A 23,582-nucleotide genomic window follows, 5' to 3' on the forward strand; every position below is an offset into this window, starting at 1 on the left:
GATCACTGTATTCCAAATGTGGTCTCACCAGCGCTCTATATAAGGGGATCACAATCTCCCTCTCCCTGCATGTTATACCTCTAGCTATGCAGCCAAGCATAGCTTGGGCAGCAGGGGTGGGCATACAAATCTAATAAATAATAATAATAATAATAATAATAATAATTGCTTTCCCTACCACCTGACAGCACTGTTCACCCATTTTGAGACTGTCAGAAATCACTACCCCTAAAACTTTATTTTATTTTATTATTCTCTTTTATTTTAATTAATTTAATTGACCCTATCCTATACATGTTTGACAAACAAAATTAATTAAATTAATTAAATAATTTTTTTATTTTATTTTAATAGCCCCCCCCCACCCCAAGATCAATGGCCCCAGGCCTGTTGGAAAAGCTAGGCCTTTAGGCTTTCCAGAAGGCCAATAAAGTGGGGGTAATGAGGATCTCAGGAAGTAGCTGATTCCAGAAAGTCGTTATAACCACAGAGAAGACCTTCCCCCATGGACCTTCCCCCAGCCGACACCATTTAGCCAGGGGTGGGCAGCAGGCAGGACAGGGTGGAATGCAGTTCCGCCGACGGAAATGAAGATGCGTGCGCAGCTGCAGCTGATTGGCGGCTGTCACTTCCTGGATTACCGGTCTCAGATTGGCTTTCCTTTTTTTCCTTGCTGCTGCGTCTATGCTCCCTGCTTTTTTCCTCTTTCCTCCTTCCTAGCCTCGGGTGAGCTTCCCTCTCTCCTGCCCGGCTCCCCTACAGCCTCACGCGGCCACCTCCTGCCTGAGGTCCAAGCAGAAGGCGTGGGTGGAAGCGGCGCTAGCAGCATTTATGCTTCTGGCAGCATCCGTTCACCTAGCTAGCCAGCCTGAGGCAGGGAAGGTGTATGACCCAGGAAGGAGAGCGCGGGAAACACGAAGCAAATTGTTGCCCCAGCGAGCAACGTTGGTAAGGTTGTAAGTCAAGGACTTAACAGTTCACTTGAACGATGATCGTTCAAACCACTCCCACCTGATCACATGACTGGTAAGCCACTCCTATCCAGTCACATGACCTTTAACAAAAAAAGCCACACCCACAGAGTGGCAGTTAAAATTTTGGCTGCCCATTACTGAGTATGGGTGTATCTGGGCACACAAACTCATTTATTGTGGTTCATTTGTCAGAAATATGGCTAAGATAAAGCAGGAATTTAGCATTGAGGACCCCAATGTTTGTGTGCCAGAAGCCACATATAGCATCATACTGTAGATCAGGAGACAGACAAATCCCTCACTACAGCCAGAGGCTTCTGGTCTGAGGGCTGTAGAGGCCTAGCTAGAAAGGGAAAACAGTCATGAAATAAATAGAGATTCTGTCCATCAACAGAAAACTGTCTTAAAGGAAACAAAACTTGGAACAAATTTAGCATGGTGGGAAAAGCCACCAAAAGGAAGATGGAGCTGGAAAATCAGCCTGGGGAAAAAATCCCATTAATGCATCTCTATGGGAACAGGCTTATCAGGTACTTCACAGGGGGTCTTATTTTGTCTTCTGTCCAGCAAATGTAGACTTGAAATCAAATATTTCTCTGCATTTCTGAATATTTTTTGGAGGTGGGGGGGAAGTTGTGATGTTTTCATAATAGATGTCATTTTGTTGTAGACACTGACTTCTATATAGTGTGACCTTGGGGTAAATGGTTTGCTTCTTTCCAATGTCTGCTGACGGTCTTGCAATCTGAGATTTATGTTGCTATATTTACGTCCTGATTCCAGCAGTCAGCTTCATTCTAGCCCTTCAAATCTATTATCACTCTAGTTTATGGATCAATGGCTCGTCCTACAAATCTATGGTGAAAAACAACTCTTGTCCCTTTACAGTACTTTAGCATGTGTTCTTGAAAATGTTCTTGAACCAGCAATATACAGCAGCGGCTAAAAATCTTAAGTTGCACAATCTTAAGTTGACACAATCTTAAGTTGCATTAACAGGGGGATACACTCCAAGACTAAGGAGGTATTAATACCACGCTGTTATGCCCCAGTCAGACCACACCTAGAGTACTGTATTCAATTTTGGTCAACCCACTATAAAAAGGACATTGAAACTCTAGAGAAAGTATAGAAAAGAGCAACTAACATGATAAAGGGACTGGAAACCAAGACATACAAAGAGAGATTGCTGTAACTGGGCATGGATAGTTTAGCAAAAAGGAGGGCCAGAGGGGACATGATAGCAGGATACAGATATTTGAGGGGTTGCCACAGAGAGGAGGGAGTCACACTATTTTCCAGAGGGCCAGACCAGGAGCAATGGATGGAAACTGACCAAGGAGAGATTCAACCTGGAAATAAGGAAGAATCCCAGCGACCGATTAGGTCCCACAGAGTGGGCCTTCTCCGGGTCCCGTCAACTAAACAATGTCGGTTGGCGGGCCCCAGGGGAAGAGCCTTCTCTGTGGCGGCCCCGACTCTCTGGAACCAGCTCCCCCCAGAGATTAGAACTGCCGCTACCCTCCTTGCCTTTCGTAAACTCCTTAAAACCCACCTTTGTCGTCAGGCATGGGAGAACTGAGATATCTCCCCCGGGCCTATACAATTTATGTATGGTATGCTTGTATGTATGTCTGTTTAATAATGGGGTTTTAAAATATTTTAAATTGTAAATTATTAGATTTGTCATGAACTGTTTTTATTGTGTTGTGAGCCGCCCCGAGTCTACGGAAAGGGGCGGCATACAAATCTAATAAATAATAATAATAATAATAACTTTCTGACGATGAGAGCGATCAACCAGTGGAACAGCCTGCCAGCAGAGGTTGTGAACACCCCATCACTTGACACATTCAAAAGAAAATTGGACTGTTATTTGATTGGGGTGGTGTAGTGCTTCCTGCTTGAGCAGGGGGTTGGACTTGATGACCTACAAGGTCCCTTTCACCTCTAATAATAAATAAATAAATAATAAACATTTTTTTAAAAAAAAAACCCTGAAAAGCGACTGAAAAACTAGTCTTTCTGATGTTAAATTTTTTTGTAGACCTACGTAAATTTTGGGCAAGGATCTATGGAGATGCTCAGTCATCCAGGTCATGCTTTTCTTAAAGGTGGTTTTTGAAGAGGCAACTGGAATTTCTGGTTTTTCTTTGAAGACGTTTCACTTCTCATTCAAGAACTTGTCCAGCTACTGAAGAGTTGAAGAAGCTTCTTGAATGAGAAGCGAAACGTCTTCAAAGAAAAACCAGAAAGTCCAGTTGCCGCCTGAAAAAGTACATTTTGGCAGTGTTTTTGCTGTGATTTTTTTGCTGTTAATGCCGAATGTATCCTTTTCTCTTTATTTATCCTCCTTTCCAATCTTTTATTTATTTATTTATTTATTGGATTTGTATGCCGCCCCTCTCTGTGGACTCGGGGCGGCTAACAATAGTGACAAAAAACAGAATGTAAAAATCCAATACAGTGATGTAGTGGTGCGGAAGTAAAAACACCATATGCGCAAGCGCGCCCCTTTTTCCATGGCCGGGGAAACCCCATCTTCGGCTCCTCGCTGCTGCCGCGCTGCGGAGCAGATCAGCTATTGGGCGGCCGAAGGAACCTTCCCTAGGTCTTCCCCGCCACCCAGGCAAAGGGGAAACCCCAAGATCGCTTGCCGCTTGCCCGTTCGGCCGCCCGCCCGGCCGCTTCGCTTGCCCGTTCGGCCGCCCGCCCGGCTGCTCGCTTGCCGCTTGCCGCTTGTCCGTTCGCCCGCCCGCCCGGCTGCTCGCTTGCCGCTTGCCCGTTCGCCCGCCCGCCCAGCTGCTCGCTTGCCGCTTGCCCGCCCGCCCGGCTGCTCGCTTGCCGCTCGAGAGCAAAAGGGGGAGAGATAGAGAAAGAGAGAGAAGGAAAGAAAGAGATGAGAGAGGGAGGAAGAGAGTGTGAGAGAGGAAGAAGCAAGATAGAGAAAGAGAGAGAGAAAGAAAGATGAGAAAGGAAGGGAGTGACGTCATCGGGTGGAAAAATCGCGATATAGCGATTAGCAATGATCGAGATCGCGAAACTCGGGGGATCACTGTACTACAACAGCTAAAAACCCTTGTTATAAACCCAATCATACATACAAACATACCATGCATAAATTGTAGAAGCCTAGGGGGAAAGATTATCTTAATTCCCCCATGCCTGACGGCAGAGGTGGGTTTTGAGCAGCTTATGAAAGGCAAGGAGGGTGGGGGCTATTCTAATCTCTGGGGGGAGTTGGTTCCAGAGGGTCGGGGCTGCCACAGAGAAGGCTCTTCCCCTGGGCCCCGCCAACCGACATTGTTTAGTTGACGGGACCTGGAGAAGGCCCACTCTGTGGGACCTAACTGGTCGCTGGGATTCATGCGGCAGAAGGCGGTCCCTGAGATAATCTTGCCCGGTGCCATGAATCGTCCGTATCTTCCTTTGTGTGTTCAATTACAGCAGTGGTTCTCAACCTGGGATTGGGACCATTTTGGGGGTTGAATGACTGTTTCACAGGGGTCGTTTCACAAGCTTTAGTTCCTGACACCATGGGAAATTTGTCTTTTCACATAGTCTTAGATGTTCCCTGTGAAACGGTAGATTGACCCCCAAAGGGGTCCCGACCCCCAGGTTGAGAGCCACTGTTCGGTTTGAAGTATTTCATGTAACTTCTATGGAATGGCCACTACTGGGCTGTGGCCCTTTCGGAACCAGGCTCTGAAAGTAGGGGTGAGCATGCACGCATAGATCCATTTGTGCAAGTGGAGGGCATGTACACTTGTGCACGAAGCTCCATTTGGGTGTGCGTGCCCACTGCTTGTGCAGATGAAGTTGTGTGCAATGCCGCACACACCTGCGATTCACACAGAACTGTCCCCACTTCCTCCCCCCCCCCCACCCCGGTCCACCAAACCAGAAAGCTTGGTCTAAATTTTTCTACCCTGGAAGACCGTGTAATAGATTTTCTTAAGACACATTGCAATTTCTGGACCGTTTTGAAGGCATTCGGCTTATTAGAAATGTGCTTCTTTTAAAAAAATGCAACCAGTATTTTACATTTTCAGAATATTTATCACACTGTACCTAATATTACATTATTATTTTAAAACTCTCCATAAAAATATGACATTAGACAATATTATAATGCATTGGAATAATTCCAATAGTCCAAATGGCAGTTTATTTCACTTATCAGTACAAAGAAGGAAAAGGGGGAAGAGTAATCAAACAATGTAGATTTTTCAGTGAAGAATTCCTAGATGAAATTATAGGGTTGTAAAAATGCCCTACAAATACATTTTCGGCTTGTATAAAGTGAGTTCCGGTTCAAATAGGAGATTTTGAGACACCTTCTACATAGGAAATTCTTACTATTCAGTGCATTGTATAATTTATCAACTGATTAAAGCATCCGGGAAAGTTTGTATCCCAAAAGAACAGTAATGAGGATTTGGTTGCCCAAACATTTTGTCTGACAATATCGGGGAATGATAAGTGTTATTTTGACCTAAGATCCATTTCTCATTTTAAGTTCTTTTTAAAAAAATACAAAAACAAACATGTAGGCAAAATATTTACAAATCTCCTAGCTACAGCAAATTGTCTGCAGCAGGATCTCCAGTGCTTGAGGGCCGTTGCATCTTCTCTTGCATCGGCTGTTATTAAAACAACATAAAACTTTTCCTCTTGTAATCTGGACATAGTACAGGTAGTTCTCAACTTACAACAGTTCATTTAGCGACAGTTCGAAGTGACAACAGCACTGAAGAAAAAAAAAAGAAGACTTCTGACCATTTTTCACATTATGACAGTTCTCCATGGTCATATGGTCAAAATTCAGACTCGGGTCAATGGATTCATTATTATGATGGTCACGTTTTTGTGGGGTTTCTGACAGTCAATGGGGAAGCCAGATTCACTTAACAACCATGTTATTAAACAACTGCAGTGATTCACATAAGAAAGAAAGGTCGTAAAACGGGGGGAAATTCACTTAACAAAATGTCTCACATAGCAACATAAATCCTGGGCTCAATTGTGGTCACAAGTCAAGGACTACCTGTAATGGCTGGGACTCTAAATGATGCAACGTGCCAGTAAGGATGCCAAGTGATATCTTAAAATCAGCAAGAATGGATATTCTCTGTATCAGTGTCAATCACAAATCTTCTTCGCTGATCTTCTCAAATACACAATCATCCTCATTTGATCTACTATTGTGCAGCCATTTTCTTGACTTAAAACCAGAATGAAATATCTGTAGAGAATAAAAAAATACAATCCATTAACCAAAATAAAAGCATTGGGGGGGGATGCTACCAAATTAATAATTTAAGAGAAAGAATTTCACATTGATCTTAGGTTCAAACTAACAAAGAAAAAAAAAGAATTTTCAGGGATCTGATCCAGCAAATGCTGCTATGGCCATTACTGTAGCAAATGAATTTAAGCGTGGCAAACAATATCATATTATACTAAAAAGATAATAATATCCATATAAGAATACGGTGTATTTGTTGTTATGTTTCAAGTATCCCCTTTTGACATTTAGGAGCTAAGGAAGAACTGTAGATGAGGAACAAAAACATTATTATTATTATTATTATTATTATTATTATTATTATTATTATTATTATTAGTTTTTTAAATTAGATTTGTATGCCGCCCCTCTCCGCAGACTCAGGGCGGCATGTGATGCTATCAGAAGTTTAAAGCAGTTGTTTGATTTGAATCAGCAAACGTCCTAATAATTCAGCCCCTACATTTAATTAGCCATTAAATGTAATGGCTTAGGAATACAATTCCTAATAGGTCACTGAGGGGTGTGCATAAGTGCACCAGAGTGCCTTCCGTCCCCTGTCCTAATGTTTCTCGTATACCACCAATACGTATGTGACAAAACAAATAAAACAAACAAACAAACCCGACAGCCCATTTGCAATAGTGCTGCAAGGCAAATGTTTTAAGTTTGGGGATTGCACTGAGGTCCACAGAATCTTTGTGGCTGCATAGTGGATTATATGATCTGCAATAGGTTACTTTTGAGTGTTCCCATTCCCTCACTAAACAGACATACTTCAACTAAATATTCCCTCTTTATTAACCCCACTGACTCTTGGGAGGATAGTTGTATCACCACTGCTAATAGCCATGGGAAAGAGCTCTCTTGCTATTCTCAACCAGCGACCATTTTCAAGATTAAGAAATAAATGACTTGGTTTGCTCATAATCTGCCCAAGAGGAATACTAAGGTTTGCCTGGCTAAGCACTGCTAAACCTGGGATATCCATACTTGCTTTAAGTCATTGTCAGCAGAAAAGAGAGGAATACCGCTAATTTATATGCACTCTGGTTTGTGAATTAGCGTAATGTATGAACTCAGCACAACTGTAATTTATTACACTAATTTTGATCAAAATTAGTCATGGGTTGATGCAATTTATAGCATTAGATGATGAGATTCACCAATAGCTTTACATTTCCAAGGACAATTGTCATCTCAGATTCCCACCTACTCAACCCAGTCTTTTCCACCCAAATTATGTAATTTAATTTACACACCTGACTTGGACGGATGCTTACTTTCTTAGCTGTATCTAGTTCTGGATGCTCAATCTGCTAAATAGATAGGTTAAATGAGAAAGGGGAAAAAGTTACACAAAAAGGAAACATAGGTAGCCAGAATGTTAAATCAAATTTATTTCCTTGAGCAGAGTTCTTACTTTGGCTGGACCCCACCTTGAGTACTACGTTCTGTTCTCTGCAACACTATAATTTTAGAGATAGTTAAAATGGAGTGTGAGCAGGAGACTTTGTTTTAGTCTCTCATCATAAATGAAGGAGCTGAGAATGTTTTTTTGGGGAAAAACAAAAACAAAAACAAATGAATTTAGAATACAGTGTTCCGATTTTCGCAGGGGATGGGTTCCGAGACCGCCCGCGAAAGTCGAATTTCCGTGAAGTAGAGATGCGGAAGTAAATACACTATTTTTGGCTATGAACAGTATCACAAGCCTTCCCTTTACACTTTAAATGCTTAAATTACAATTTCACATTCCCTTAGCAACCATTTAGATTATTACTCCCCATGTTTATTTATTAAAGTTTATTTAAAAAAATATTTATTAAAGGCAGACAAAAGTTTGGCGATGACATATGATGTCATTGGGCGGGAAAAACCGTGGTATAGGGGACAAAACCACGAAGTATTTTTTAATTAATATTTTTGAAAAACCGTGGTACAGTATAGACTTTTTGCAAAGTTTGAACCTGCAAAAATCGAGGGAACACTGTATCTTTATTGTCATTTTAAATGTACATCAATCGGCATACATTAAAACGAAATTTTGTTGCATTTTGATCCTCTTCCATGTAACAATGAAAGAAAAGTGTGTGTAATCGTTTTTTTAAAATTTTGCTTTTGTTTTGTTATCATCAGAAAGAAGATAGTGGTTCTTAGAGGGTCAGAGAGAAGACTAAAATTACTTCGAGTTAAAACATTCTTACACGAGACGAGACGACATTCTTTATATCATGAGTATGTTGGGCGTGGTGATGAGGACCTTCACAATCATATCAGGACCCCATTTTTAAAAGAGTTGAGCAGAACAAAGAAGCAGACAGTACCAGGCCAAATAAATTAATAAAACCTAATTAATATGATTCGCCATGTTTTCCCCTTCTAACACAGCAGCTGTTTTCTCCTTGTAGTCAGTCATCGTTGGACTGAAAGAATTGGCGGTCAGCATATGAAGGGGGATGGGATTGGATGTCAGCCAGAAAACCAACCAGGTGCAAGAAAAAGATAACTCAGGCACTAAGCCTAGATGCTGAAGCCTTTAGTGACTGACACACGGCACTTGATATGACAATATGAACCACAGGGCTTGTAAAAATAGACTCACTGTTTTCCCATCCTGCCTGCTCCCCATATCCAGAATTTAGTAAACTTCTGTATTACTTAGAAACACAGAAGATTGACAGCAGAAAAAGACCTCATAGTCCATCTAGTCTGCCCTTACACTATTTCCTGTATTTTATCTTAGGATGGATAGATGTTTATCCCAGGCATGTTTAAATTCAGTTACTGTGGATTTACCAACCACGTCTGCTGGAAGTTTGTTCCAAGCATCTACTACTCTTTCAGTAAAATAATATTTTCTCATCTTGCTTCTGATCTTTCCCCCACCTAACCTCAGATTCTGGCCCCTTGTTCTTCTGTTCACTTTTCTATTAAAAACACTTCCCTCCTGAACCTAATTTAACCCTTTAACATATTTAACTGTTTTGATCATGTCCCCCCTTTCCCTTCTGTCCTCCAAACTATACAGATTGAGTTCATTAAGTCTTTCCTGATAAGTTTTATGCTTAATACCTTCCACCATTTTTGTAGCCTGTCTTTGGACCCGTTCAATAATATCAATATCTTTTTGTAGGTGAAGTCTCCGGAACTGAACACAGTACAGTGTTCCCTCGATTTTCGCGGGTTCAAACTTCGCGAATAGCCTATACCACGGTTTTTCAAAAAATATTAATTAAAAAATACTTCGCGGGTTTTTTCCTATACCACGGTTTTTCCCACCCAATGACATCATATGTCATCGCCAAACTAATAATTTTTGCAAATAAATAACAAAAAAAATAATTATTGTTAATAAATAATTATGTTTATAAATACAGTGGTACCTCAAGATACGAACCCCTCGTCTTACGAACAACTCGTGATACGAACCCGGGGTTCAGAAAAATTTTGCCTCTTCTTACGAACTTTTTTCGAGTTACGAACCGGCGTCCGGAGACTGCTGGGAAGCCGCGCGGCTGTTTTAAAAGGTGACAGCCGGGCGGCGGGGCTTCCCAGAAGCCTCCCGAATGCCGGTTTGTAACTCGAACAAAGTTTGTAAGAAGAGGCAAAATTTTTCTGAACCCCGGGTTCGGTTCGGGAGGTTGCTGGGAAGCCGCCCAGCCCGGCTGTCACCTTTTAAAACAGCCGTGCCGCTTCCCAGCTGTCTCCCGAAGCCGAACGCGGAAGTTCGGCTTTGGCGTTCGGCTTCAGGAGACAGCTGGGAAGCGGCGCGGCTGTTTTAAAAGGTCGCAGCCGGCCTGGGGGGCTTCCCAGAACCCCCCTGAACCCCGAAACCGGGTTCGGGGGGTGCTGGGAAGCCCCCCAGGCCGGCTGTCACCTTTTAAAACAGCCGCGCCGCTTCCCAGCAGTCGCCGAAAGCCGTTTTTTTGTGGGGGGGTTTTTGGTTGCACGGATTAATTGACTTTACATTGTTTCCTATGGGAAACAATGTTTCGTCTTACGAACCTTTCGTCATACGAACCTCCTCCTTGCACCAATTAAGTTCGTATCATGAGGTATTACTGTATCAGGATCACTAAGTATCTCATTCCATGGTGAGTACAGTGATCCCCCGGTTATTGCGTTCCCGACCATTGCGAACAGGCTAATTTGCGATTTTTCAACCCGGAAGTCAAAACACCATCTGCGCATGCGTGCCCTTTTTTCTATGGGCACGCATGCGTAGATGGCGCCGGGCAGATCAGCTGCTGGGCGGCTTCCCTGGATCTTCTCCTGACTCCTAAAGCGGGGAAGTTCGCCAGGAGTCAGCGGAGAAGCGGCGCGCCTGTTTTAAAAGATCGGAGCCGGCCTGGGGGGGCTTTCCAGCAACCCCCGAGCCCCCAACCCAGGCTCGGGGGTTGCTGGAAAGCCCCTCCAGGCCGGCTCCGATCTTTTAAAACAGGCACGCTGCTTCTCCGCTGACTCCTAAAGCGGGGAAGTTCGCCAGGAGTCAGCGGAGAAGCCGCGCGCCTGTTTTAAAACGATCGGAGCCGGCCTGGGGGGGCTTTCCAGCAACCCCCGAGCCCCCAACCTGGGCTCGGGGGTTGCTGGAAAGCCCCCCCAGGCCGGCTCCGATCTTTTAAAACAGGCGCGCCGCTTCTCCGCTGACTCCTAAAGCGGGGAAGTTCGCCAGGAGTCAGCGGAGAAGCGGCGCGCCTGTTTTAAAACGATCGGAGCCGGCCTGGGGGATCGGAGCCGGCCTGGGGGATCGGAGCCGGCCTGGGGGGATCGGAGCCAGCCTGGGGGGGCTTTCCCTTTCAGGGCGGGTGAGCGGTGGGCGCGGCAGCAGCGAGGAGTTCGCGTGGGCGGCGGGGAAACCCCAATCTTCGGCTCCTCGCTGCTGGGAAGTAAAAACACCATCTGCGCATGCGCAGATGGTGTTTTTACTTCCGCAGCGCTACTTCGCGAAAACCCGCTCGTTGCGGGGGGTCCTGGAACGGAACCCTCGCAATGATCGGGGGATCACTGTACCAGTAATAATGGTGAGTAAATGGTTGTTAAGGGAATGGGAAATGGTAATTTAGGGGTTTAAAGTGTTAAGGGAAGGCTTGTGATACTGTCCATAGCCAAAAATGATGTATTTACTTCCGCATCTCTACTTCGCGGAAATTCGACTTTCGCGGGCGGTCTCGGAACGCATCCCCCGCGGAAATCGAGGGAACACTGTATTCCAAATGTGGTCTCACCAGCGCTCTATACAGCAAGATCACCATCTCCCTCTTCCTGCTTGTTATACCTCTAGCTATGCAGCCAAGCATCCTACTTGCTTTTCCTATCGCCCGACCACACTGCTCACCCATTTTGAGATTGTCAGAAATCACTACCCCTATTATTTCACTGAAAGAGTAGTAGATCCTTGGAACAAAGTTCCAGCAGACGTAGTTGGTAAATCCACAGTAACTGAATTTAAACATGCCTGGGATAAACATAGATCCATCCTAAGATAAAACACAGGAAATAGTATAAGGGCAGACTAGATGGACCATGCGGTCTTTTTCTGCCGTCAGTTTTCTATGTTTCTATGTTTCTAAGCGGCGGAGGAGGGACTGTGGAGAAATGAACCAACGGGGGCAATGAAAGCCCAGACCTGAGGCGGAGGGAGCGGTGAGGGTTGCTGCTGCTGCGTGATACGGTCCTGGTTGATTTCTTTTTTCTCATTAAATCGCAGAACCCCGGGCTGGCCCTTGAGGAACTCTTGGGTTCCGTGGACCAGTGTTCTCTCTAAATTTTTTTTGGGGTGGGCGGAAAAGTATAGCGTCTGAGCGGCAGTCCCTTCGGGACTGGGCGACACAGAAATAATAATAAAATTTCCCTCTCGGCTTCTGGGCAGGTTTGGAAAACTCTGAGTTGATGATGATTTTTAAGTGAGCGATTGCTCACTGCTCAGCTTAGAGGGAACTATGCCGTGGACCCCTGGTTGAAAAACACTGCAATATATAATCAGTTCAGAGCAAATTTTGAACTTGCTCAAAATCCACATGGGGGGATGCCCCTTTTTTTTACTGAATCGTACATCTTAGAAACATTATATTATGGCAAGAAAACCATAAGAAAACCCTGGATAAACACACAGCAGGTCAACACTCTGCATTACAATGATACTGCTAACATCATTCCATGTTCGGTGAAATAAGATTGTCATCTTTGCTCACCATCTCTTGATCATTCTTGGTTGTTGTCATCAGCTGCTCTGATATTATCTTTTTTAAGCAACTGCTCAGAAGGAATGCCTACAAAGATGGAATTAAGTTTTCATTAAAAGTCTTTCTTGTTTATTTATCATTTATTAATTGGATTTATATGCCGTCCTTCTCCTAGGACTCGGGGCGGCTTACAGCATATAAAAGAAACAATATAAATATCCTAAATCCAATTCATTTAACTAATTAATCTAAAAGCCCCAGTAACATTAAAAACCACTCATTCCCATTACAACAACAGATATACAGTATTACATCCGTTGGCCAGGGGAATTAATGGATTATTGAATTCCTTTTTATGGTTTATATTAGTCTCAGGCTATGATTTACCTGAAGGTGGTAGTGAATTGAAAACACACCTCCCCAAATGATAAACATTATTTTCAAAAATTCAAAACCACCTTTCTAACTTGTGAGGAGGAAAAAAATGCTTATTAATCAAAAACATTCTTTTTAAAAAATCCCAACTGATATTTACATATTCTGGATTGGTCACTAAATGTGACACCGTATCTTATTTTTTTTCTCTCTAATTCATTAAGCTGTCATATGAACTGAACCAGTAGCGGGTTGCTAATGGTACAGATAAGGACGCCACACCAGTAGCAAAAGTTGAGCTGTACGTGCAGCTTTGCTTCTACTGTGTCGCAGTGTTCCCTCTAATTTTTTTTTGAGGTGGGCGGAAAAGTACAGAAATAATAAACAAACAAACAAACAAACAAATAAAAAACCCACCCTGTTGTGCCTCAGAGAATTTCAAAATAAAATACTGTACTGTGTGTCTATAACAGTGAGCTCATAATAGGGCAACTCTATCAATATCAAAATGCCACTTAAATAGTTGAGCTAGTTTCAAACTAGATTTTGATTTTCTTTCTCTCTTCCTTACTCCCATTCTTTCTCTTTCTCTTTTCCTTCCTCTCTTTTTTCTATCTGTTTCTCTCTCTTCCTCTCTCTCTCCTTCCCTCTCTGCTTCTGGGCAGGTTTGGAAAACTCTGAGTTGATGATGATTTTTAAGTGAGCGATTGCTCACTGCTCAGCTTAGAGGGAACTATGACTGTGTGCCTGTGTACACGTCCCAGTGAGATTTTGCTTCTGCACATACACAGAAAGCAAAACCTTGCGAAGGGACGCACACGTGAGATTTCGGTGATTTTTTGCTTCTGCGCATGCACAGAAGCAAAAAAATCAGCTGTGCGCGCATCACACTGGTAGCAATGGTAGCAGCAGCCCGCGCCTGAACTGAGCCCCACCAAACCTATCTTAAAGTGAAACTCTGTCTCCTGTAACCAAATAGGAAAAGGGGGAACAGATGTAACCAAACATATTTGCATGTGTAAAATATTTAGTTAATTAGGAAAGGATTTGCTAAAACCTTATCTGGATCAATATTAACAGGAATTTGTACCTGGGCTGGAAAAGATTGGTAACCCTGATATTTATGGAACCATAGAATAATCTTTTATAGGAGCCCAAACAAACCTGCTTTGTATTGAAGACAATCCATCTCCACTTATCGGATTCATTGTATTCAATTCTGAGTTCCAAGAACTGATCAAGTCCATGGCCTAAAACTGATCCCTGAATAGTCAAAATGGAAAAGAATATAAATAACAGTAAAGCCACAGAACAGTACATCCTAAATTCTTCCATCCAGATTGTGTACTTCTTTTTATAGGCAAAAGTCACTTCTGCTACAGCAGGAAATAAGAAGAGGGACCCAGCTTGGACAAGCTGTGTAGAACAATAGAGTTATACAATAAGATGTCAGATAGAAAGTGGAAAGCATAATAATAAAATAAAATAGCTCCTGACCATCTACAATTAGTATTTTCAAACTGTTAAAACCTGGGCATTGTGATCCTGAAAAATGCCCTTTCTTGAATTTAACAGGGATATTTTGGAAGGAATGAACCAGAATGATCCTGTTTCCATTTCATAAGGTCTAGATTTACCTTCCATCACCAGGCAGCTCCAGGTTTGAATAAAATATCAAACATCTTCCTGGCTCAGCGGCTTGTGATACTACAAGATTCTGTCAAGAACTCCACCGTGCACACATTTTAAAGAATGACGATAAACTGCAAACATTTTTAAAAATGAATTTTCTTTTTCAGACCCTTTTATAAAATATATAGTAACGCATGTATAGCCAACAGTTAAAAACCACGATAAACAGATAGGATCCTAAGTTGCTTGCTGTCTTCTTCTTGGGCTATGATTAGATCACCACATTAACCAGGAGGCCTTTGTAAAGATAAGGGCAAGATAAGGGGCAGATTCTGCCAGCCACCAACAATAGATAAACTGTTAATGCCCAAGTCCATGATAGCGAGCCTATGTTATACGTGCCACAGATGGCACGCAGAGCCCTCTCTGTGGGCGGGCACGCCATCACCAGCTGCTTTTCTGGTGTTTGGTGTGTACATGCGTGCGAGTCAGCTGGTCTTTGCAGGTGCTGAAGAGCTGGAACACTGCCTGAAAAATGGCCAAAAATGGCCAAAAACCAGGCATGTACACACCGTCCAGCTAGTCTTTGGGTTTCCAGTACAGTGTGCACACATACACATGCGCTCCAGTCTGTGCCAAGATGTTCGCCATCACTGGCCTATGCAATTTATGCAGGGCTCATCCACATTCTTGGATATAGAGATGATGATGATGATGGTGGTGGTGATGGTGGTGGTGATGATGATGATGATGATTATTATTAGACTTGTATGCCACCCTTCTTGGGGCGGCTGCTTGAGAATAGTCATTTGACAGTTTTCCATTTTTGGGGGGCAAGGAATAATACAGTAGTCCCTCACCTATCGCTGGTGTTACGTTCCAGACCTGGCCGCGATAGGTGAAATCCGCGATGGGGAATTTATCGACTGATAGTACTTATTTAAGTATTTATATTGTAATTGTTTGGTAAGTTTTCATTGTTTTAAGTGTTTATAAACTCTTCCCACACAGTATTTATTTTAGATACAGTATTTAAATAAAGTATTTACAATTTTAGATATATATATTTTTTAAAAAAACCTGCCGATTGAGTTCGGCGGGCTGTTTAAATCTGCCGATCAACTTCCTCAGAAACCCGCGATGAAGTGAAGCCGCAGTAGGTGAAGCGCAATATAGCGAGGGACTACTGTAAATAATTGTTTTAAAATCAGAGGGAGCCTATCCAGTGCCAACAAGTAGCTCAAAGTTTACATTAGTCTTATAATCTCAAAGAGCCACAGTGGTGCAGTGGTTAGAGTGAAGTATTGCTGCTGATCACCAGCTGCCAACAGTTTGGTAAATCAGGCTGACTCAGCTTTCCATCCTTCCGCGGTGGGTAAAATGAGAACCCAGATTGTTGGAGGCAATATATGCGGACTCTGTAAACCGCTTAGAGAGGGCTCTAAAACACTGTCAAGCAGTATGTAAGTCTAAATGCTATTGCTATTGCTACAGGGGTCAAGTTGGGGGCCTCTTTTTAAAGGGTATTTCCTAACAGACTTTCTGAACTTGGTAGTCTCATGCCATGGCCTACATGGCATTGGGCCAGAATACATCCGGAACCGCCTTCTACTGCATGAATCCCAGCGGCCGATAAGGTTCCACAGAGTTGGCCTTCTCCGGGTCCGGTCGACCAAACAATGTCATTTGGCGGGCCCCAGGGGAAGCGCCTATCTGTGGCGGCCCCGGCCCTCTGGAATCAACTCCCCCCAGAGATTAGAACGGCCCCCACCCTCCTTGTCTTTCGCAAATTACTCAAGACCCACCTTTGTCGCCAGGCATGGGGAAGTTAGGATATTCCTTCCCCTAGGCCATTACAAGTTATGTATGGTATGTTTGTGTGTATGTTTGGCTTTTATAATAAGGGTTTTTAGTTGTTTTATTAAATTGGATTGTTACATGTTGTTTTTTATCATTGTTGTTAGCCGCCCCAGGTCTGCGGAGAGGGGCAGCATACAAATCCAATAAATAAATAAATAAATTTAAAATACAATGCCAAATTTCCAGGCTTTCTGAGAGTTAACATTTCAACACATGGAGAATAGCAGTTTGACCTAAGATATGGTCAGTGAAGTATGTCCTGATACATGGTCAATGATGGCATACAATGATTGCACAAATAACTTCTTACCAGATGTTCAGCAAATACACACACACAATGTATGTATGGGCTACGTGTTATTGTTTACAGTTCTATTTATATAAAGCAAAATATTAATGCACATAAGAGGACTTCTGAAATAGTACAACAGCAGCCGCAGCAATAACGATCAACCCCCTGAGAAAATAACCCTTGAACAAGTACTTGACAGATACAAAGTTATACAACAGGTACTTACAAGAAATGTGACTTGCCAGCACCTTATCCTGTTAATCTTGAAATTGACCTCTTTGATCTGATTGCTAGGCAACTTTATGCAGCAGCTAATCTCATTATTTCCCACATGAATAGTAGCAGTGCAACCAACTTCGGGGTAGTCACAGGAACAAGGAACAAGTTGTATATATCCATAATGTTGGATCTCTCGAACCAGCTCTAAAAACTGTGCAAAAGAAACAGCAGCTAGAGGAGAGCAGTCGGTTAAGTATAACATCTGTAAAAGTGTGCAATGCAATAAACTTCACAAGGGTCTAGATGGCTCCAAAGCCCTTTATTATCACAAAATATATGACCAAGTGCCAGCTAACTGAAGAGTATTATTATTATTATTATTATTATTATTATTATTATTATTATTATTAATTAGATTTGTATGCCACTCCTTTGCAAAGACTCGGGGCGGAGTAGATACAGACATAAACATGTAGCACAAATCTAATAATTTAAAACGCCTGATGTAATACATAATCATACAGTCCAATCACACCATACATTACATTTATTGCTCATAGGGGAAGGTCTAATTGCCCCAGGCCTGGCGACATAGATGGGTCTTGAGGCTCTTGCAGAAGGCGAGGAGGGTGGGGGCAGTACAAATCTCTGGGGGGAGCTGATTCCAGAGGGTCAGCGCCCCCATAGAGAAGGCTCTTGCCTTAGGCCCCGCCAAATGACATTGTTTGGTTGATGGGACCTGGAGAAGGCCAACTCTGTGGAACCTAACCGGCTGCAGGGATTTATATGGCAGAAGGCGGTCCCGTAGGTAATCTGGTCCGGGATTCAATGCAGTGATTCAATGAAAATACAAATGCCAGAAGTTACATGGAAATGTTTAATGAATGAGAAAAATGTACATTCCAGGAGCAGCTCACCAATATATATTTAATTCTCTGGGTAGGTAACTCGCATCATACATTCCTTTTCTACATCTTCAGATGTTAAGGTCTCTCCTTGACAGCTACATACTATAGTTTGTAATAAACTATAATTATCACAGGGAATAGTTCTAAATGTCCAAAAATTCACCCATATATTCTATAAAAGTCTTTAAAAAGGTCTTATTTTCTTATAATATATAATTTGCAACCTATAGCCTTGCTGGGTATGTCTACATTCCACTTTTTCTAAAGGTTTAGTCCTAGTTTAACTTGAACTGGTTTAACGTGAGCTAGTACTTAAGTTTTGCTTCTCTTCCATATTTTATAGCATTTGCATTTTTGAGTATATTCTAGGAAACGGATTGGAAAAATACCACTATTCATAAATAGGGAACTGAAGCTGATCAGAAGACTGGATTCATAGGGGCCCAAGAAAGTTTGATACATGACTGCATGACTCCAAAGTTTGCACAGGAGCCATCCTCCCTCTGGCAACCTTGTTGTCCTCTGCCTTTTCCTGCACAAATAACTTTACATCGCTTCCCCAAAACAAGGACATGACAATGACACAAAACTAATCCATCTGGTGCTGCCATAGAAGCAATGACCAACAGGCAATGCTTCCAATAGATCTATTGCAATCTATTCTCATTTTTAATATAATAATGTATTATTTTAACTATTAGGCTAGGCATTTTATAAAAAATAACAGACAATAAAGGAATGGTTTGGATACATTCTGCATTTTGCACTCTAATTTATTTCTTGTAAGTTGCAATTTCCCCTTGCTTTTGATTAGGAAAAAAATGGAAAGAGATGCTCATAAATTTCAGTGTATATGTTTGCTTATTTGAGTGGGGGAATGAATTCTAAATAAATTATGAACATCAAGGCACTGATGTAAAGACGGATGAAAGTCTAGCTATGCTTTCAATATAATTAAATGCAGTTCTGGCCCAGACCCCTGCATGAATATATAAATTCCAGTTGCAAAAAGAAAACAAAACTCGGCTTCCAAACATGAATCCAATTATACCAAATATACTCTAATTATTCCAACCCCAAAGGACGTGTGTGTTTTCTTAAATAGCCTTCTTTTCAGTTTTCAGATCATTTGCAATTTGAGGAAGCTTCACAGAAAAGCATTTGCATGCTGAGTATCTTTTACAAGTCTTCAGTTTAATTACTTCTGAAAGAGAGGGGAAGAATCTGGTGGGGTTTCAATAACAGAGGAACAAATCAGTCAACTTCACTGGAACTATGTGGGGGGGGATTCAGGATATGGGGGTAGGGATATTAAGGGGGAATCTCTCTTAAGATTAAGTAAGAGAAGGGGGCTTGATAATGTCACAGCTAACTTGAGAAGTGGAAACATTCTTCTTTGTGATATTTGTTAGATGCACTTAACATGGCTAAAGCTTGCAAAAAAAAATTAAACTACAAATAGTTAAATGATTGTAATGGCAGTTTTATCAGAAACATTCTAGAAATAGAGAGCTTCTATGAACTAAATATCTATGCATCTGCTTTCAAAAACAGGGTTTGCTACGGCATATATTACAAAGAGTATCCTAACTGCTGTTGTGTGACAATATTTCACTCTATTGAACAAATGTCTCAGTTGGGAGATCAAGAATGAGGTGACCTAGAAATGTAGTAAACACAGCCATAAATATCATCAGGCATCATGCTCAAACCTGCCATTGATGATTTGGTGCAAATAACCACAGCTCTCAGTGGCTGCTTCCTCTCCAGAGGCTATGATACAAGAACAAATTAAGGCAAGGCTCATGAGCCTTGGGAAATAACACAAAGTGGCCTTTTTAAGTGGCAATAGTGGCCCTAGGGATGAGGTCAAGGGTACATTCTGCCACTATTCAGGGCAGATATGGGAAAGATTGAGAATTGTTTTGCTTTTGTTCAGGGAGTGGTAGTATGTGTGTGTATGTGACATGCCAGTAGAGTCAAGTTAGGCATTTTTTAAATTTTAGACACGGTAATATTGACTCTAAGTTCTAAATGGCTACATTGGATGATTAAAAATCTGAAAAATTCACACGGATTTTGTTCCTCAATGAAGAAAAAGACCAGCCTTTAAACAAGGATTCATTCTCTGCTATCTTCACATGATAACGTGTATTCTGAAAAAGACCACCATAATTTAAAAATCATGTTACCTTCAATTTATTTGGTGCTTTTTGCAGCATTAGAAGCTTCTGCCTCTGTTCCTCAGTAGGTTTGACCCAATTCATCTCTAGCTCCTGTACAACCTGTTTTGGAACAACAAAACAAAACTTATAAGCGAGACTAGTCTACTTTCGGTAGACTAGTAGCAGGACAGAGTTGAGAAACTGTGTTAATTCACTAGATTAAATAAATCATAGGTCAATTTATCTCAAAATTTGGCTGGCACGCTTCTTTTTAAGCATACCTGCATATAAAGTAAGTTCACCGCAGTTCTACAGTCCATCAACACTTTATCTAGAGAAGGATCCATGTACCTGCCCAAAAATGTATAAGGGAAGCCATTAACCCAATGGCACATATGCAAAGAGAAATATAACCAAAATATTGTAGGTTAAAAAAACCATAAACCGAATTAAAGCAATTAGTTCACATTTTTATTGCTTGTTATGATCATGCTTAATATTACATGTATGATACATTCATTAAAATCATGTTATATTTTTGGCTTTATGTATGTGCCCGAAGCCCCACAAATATAGATGAGACATACGGGGGAAGAACAAGCTTATTTTGTTCTTGTTTTTATTCATCAGACTGATGAATCTATTCTATATTCAATTATGACATATTTACAGAATTAGTGAAAAAAAACTCATTAGGTGCTGGGAAAAACAATGTAACTGGCCGCATATCCTTAAATGTTACTTAACTCCCATGAAAAATGCTTTACTAGATTTTTCAAACATTGACTTTAATGGACAATCCAAACACAGAGTGGAAATTAGATGCTAATGGACAATTTGGATTTGATTTCTATTTCAGACATGCTGCCCAATAATATGAAAATTTTTTGGAATTTGTAACATACATGGAATTGATATTATGACTTTCCCCCTGCAGCACATTGATTTTTTAAAAAAAATATTTCTTACTCATTTCCTTTCTGTTTCCCACTCACCATTTTCTGATCCCAATCTTACAAGCCGATTCTTTCGCACTCCGGAGACTCACATAAGGAAGTTCAAATTCTGCTAATTTTTTCAATACTGAGCGGGACAGATAAGAAGAAAACAGGAAGAAGACATACTGATTTTTAAAAATTCTATTAAAATGAGGCATATTTATATCTAATTAAACATACAATTGGTGATGCTAAGAATTCTGCGTATGTATTGTATTGTATTGTATTTATTAGATTTGTATGCCGCCCCTCTCCGTAGACTCGGGGCGGCTCACAACAATAACAAGAACAATGTAAAAAACAAATCTAGTAATTTAAAAAACACTAAAAACCCCATTATTAAAAGCAAACACACACACAAACATTCCATGTATAAACTGTATAGCAGGGGTCAGGAACCTTTTTGGCTAAGAGAGCCGTAAACGCCACATATTTTGAAATATAATTCCGCGAGAGCCGTACAATATTGCTTCACATCTCAATATCCTTTTCGATCTAGTTTTTACGCCCATCGGTGAACGCAGGTCTGAACGAGCCCGTGGTATCCAAGTTAATTTCAAAGTACACTCAAAAAAAAGTGAAGGGAACACTTAAACAACACAATATAAACTCCAAGTTGTCAATCAGCGTTGCTTCCTAAGTGGACAGTTTGATTTCACAGAAGTTTGATTTATATTGGAGTTATATTGTGTTGTTTAAGTGTTTCCTTTATTTTTTTGAGCAGTGTAGATAGAGCAGGAGGTCTCCAATCTTGGCGATTTTAAGACTTGCAGACTTCAACTCCTAGAGTTCCTCAGCCAGCGAAGCTGCCTGGGGAACTCTGGGAGTTGAAGTCCGCAAGTCTTAAAGGCCGCTAAAGAAAAGTTTGGACAAAAAAACCCTCTCTCTTCCTCCCTTTCACTCTATTTCTCCCTCTTTCTCTCTTTTCCTTCCTTCCCTTCTTTCTCTCTCTCCATCCCTCTTTCTTTCTTTCTTCCTCTCTTTTTTGCTCTCTTTCTCTCTCCCTCCTTCCCTTCCTCTGTCTTTCTCTCTCCCTTGCTCTCTCTCTCTCTCTGTCTCCCTTGCTATCTCTTTCTTGCTTTTTTCTCTCTCTCTTTCACTGTCTTGCTATATGTCTCTTTCTTTCTCTTTGCCTCTCTTGCTATCTCTCTTTCTTTCTCTCTCTCTCTCTCTTTCTTTCTCTCTCTCTCTGCTTCTCTTGCTATGTCTCTCTTTCTCTCTCTCTCTTTCTCTATCTCTCTGTCTCTCTTGCTATGTCTCTCTTTCTCTCTCTCTCTCTCTGCCTCTCTTGCTAAGTCTCTCTTTTTCTCTTGCTATGTCTCTCTTTCTTTTTCTCTCTCTCTGCCTCTCTTGCTATGTCTCTCTTTCTTTTTCTCTCTCTCTGCCTCTCTTGCTGTCTCTCTTTCTTGCTCTGTCTCTCTTTCTCTGCCTCTCTTGCTATGTCTCTCTTTCTCTCTCTCTCTGTCTCTCTTGCTATGTCTCTCTTTCTTTCTCTCTCTCTCTGCCTCTCTTGCTAAGTCTCTCTTTTTCTCTTGCTATGTCTCTCTTTCTTTTTCTCTCTCTCTGCCTCTCTTGCTATGTCTCTCTTTCTTTTTCTCTCTCTCTGCCTCTCTTGCTGTCTCTCTTTCTTGCTCTGTCTCTCTTTCTCTGCCTCTCTTGCTATGTCTCTCTTTCTCTCTCTCTCTGTCTCTCTTGCTATGTCTCTCTTTCTCTCTCTCTCTGCCTCTCTTGCTAAGTCTCTCTTTTTCTCTTGCTATGTCTCTCTTTCTTTTTCTCTCTCTCTGCCTCTCTTGCTGTCTCTCTTTCTTGCTCTGTCTCTCTTTCTCTGCCTCTCTTGCTATGTCTCTCTTTCTCTCTCTCTCTGTCTCTCTTGCTATGTCTCTCTTTCTCTCTCTCTCTGCCTCTCTTGCTAAGTCTCTCTTTTTCTCTTGCTATGTCTCTCTTTCTTTTTCTCTCTCTCTGCCTCTCTTGCTATGTCTCTCTTTCTCTCTCTCTCTCTGCCTCTCTTATATGTCTTTCTTTCTTTCTCTCTCTCTCTCTCAACTGACCGCCACGTCAGGGCTCCCACTTGCAGTCAGCTGAGAGAGAGAGAGCGCTCCCTCTCGCCGCCGCCTGGAGCTTCCTCTCGCCGCCGCCATCTCCCCGCGACTGCCTGCGGCCGCTGCAGGCCCCCCCTCCCAGCCCCCCCCACCGGGCCACAAAGGACACTTGCCGCCGACGCCGGTGAAGCTTCAGCTGGGCGGGGCGCTGCCGGTACTTCCGTCCTGGGGCCCCCGCTCGCAGCTGTGCCCCGCCTCCTGCTCGATGCCGCGGTTTTCGGCGCTGTCCTGCTGTGCCCCAAAGAAGGAAGGCGGGGAAAAGGCGCGAAGAATGGAGCTCTCCTTCTTCCTGCCTTCCTTCTTTGGGGCACAGCAGAACAGCGCCGAAAACCGCGGCATCGAGCAGGAGCCGGGGGACAGCTGGAAGCGGGAGCTCAGTGCAAGGAGCCGCTCTGCGAGCCATATACGGCCATCAAAAGAGCCATATCTGGCTCGCGAGCCATAGGTTCCCGACCCCTGCTGTATAGGCTCGGGGGAGATGTGTCAGTTCCCCCATGCCTGACGACAGAGATGGGTCTTAAGAACTTTACGAAAGGTAAGGAGGGTGGGGGCAACTCTGATATCTGGGGGGAGTTGGTTCCAAAGGGT

At 42.3% G+C, this 23,582-nt stretch overlaps 1 protein-coding gene across 3 annotated transcripts in view; it reads right to left on the minus strand.

Moving 5' to 3' along the window:
* Window positions 1-5,100: 5,100 nt before the first annotated feature.
* The window catches only part of SNX31 (sorting nexin 31), a 34,452-nt gene continuing 15,970 nt past the window's right edge, over window positions 5,101-23,582 (minus strand). Inside the window, exons 7-14 of one of the 3 annotated variants that reach the window (XM_070749235.1) lie at window positions 20,893-20,980; window positions 20,179-20,248; window positions 19,925-20,017; window positions 16,832-17,035; window positions 13,986-14,084; window positions 12,456-12,533; window positions 7,524-7,577; window positions 5,101-6,219 (exon numbers count right to left, since the gene is read on the minus strand). In XM_070749235.1, the coding sequence (XP_070605336.1) occupies window positions 6,121-6,219; window positions 7,524-7,577; window positions 12,456-12,533; window positions 13,986-14,084; window positions 16,832-17,035; window positions 19,925-20,017; window positions 20,179-20,248; window positions 20,893-20,980 (785 nt within the window). In that variant the 3' untranslated portion in view covers window positions 5,101-6,120. Of the gene's footprint in view, window positions 6,220-7,523; window positions 7,581-12,455; window positions 12,534-13,985; window positions 14,085-16,831; window positions 17,036-19,924; window positions 20,018-20,178; window positions 20,249-20,892; window positions 20,981-23,582 lie in introns of all 3 variants that reach the window. The other 2 variants (XM_070749234.1, XM_070749236.1) reach the window with 2 other exon arrangements.

Source organism: Erythrolamprus reginae, chromosome 3 (assembly GCF_031021105.1).
Source record: "Erythrolamprus reginae isolate rEryReg1 chromosome 3, rEryReg1.hap1, whole genome shotgun sequence".
Lineage (NCBI taxonomy): Eukaryota > Metazoa > Chordata > Lepidosauria > Squamata > Dipsadidae > Erythrolamprus > Erythrolamprus reginae.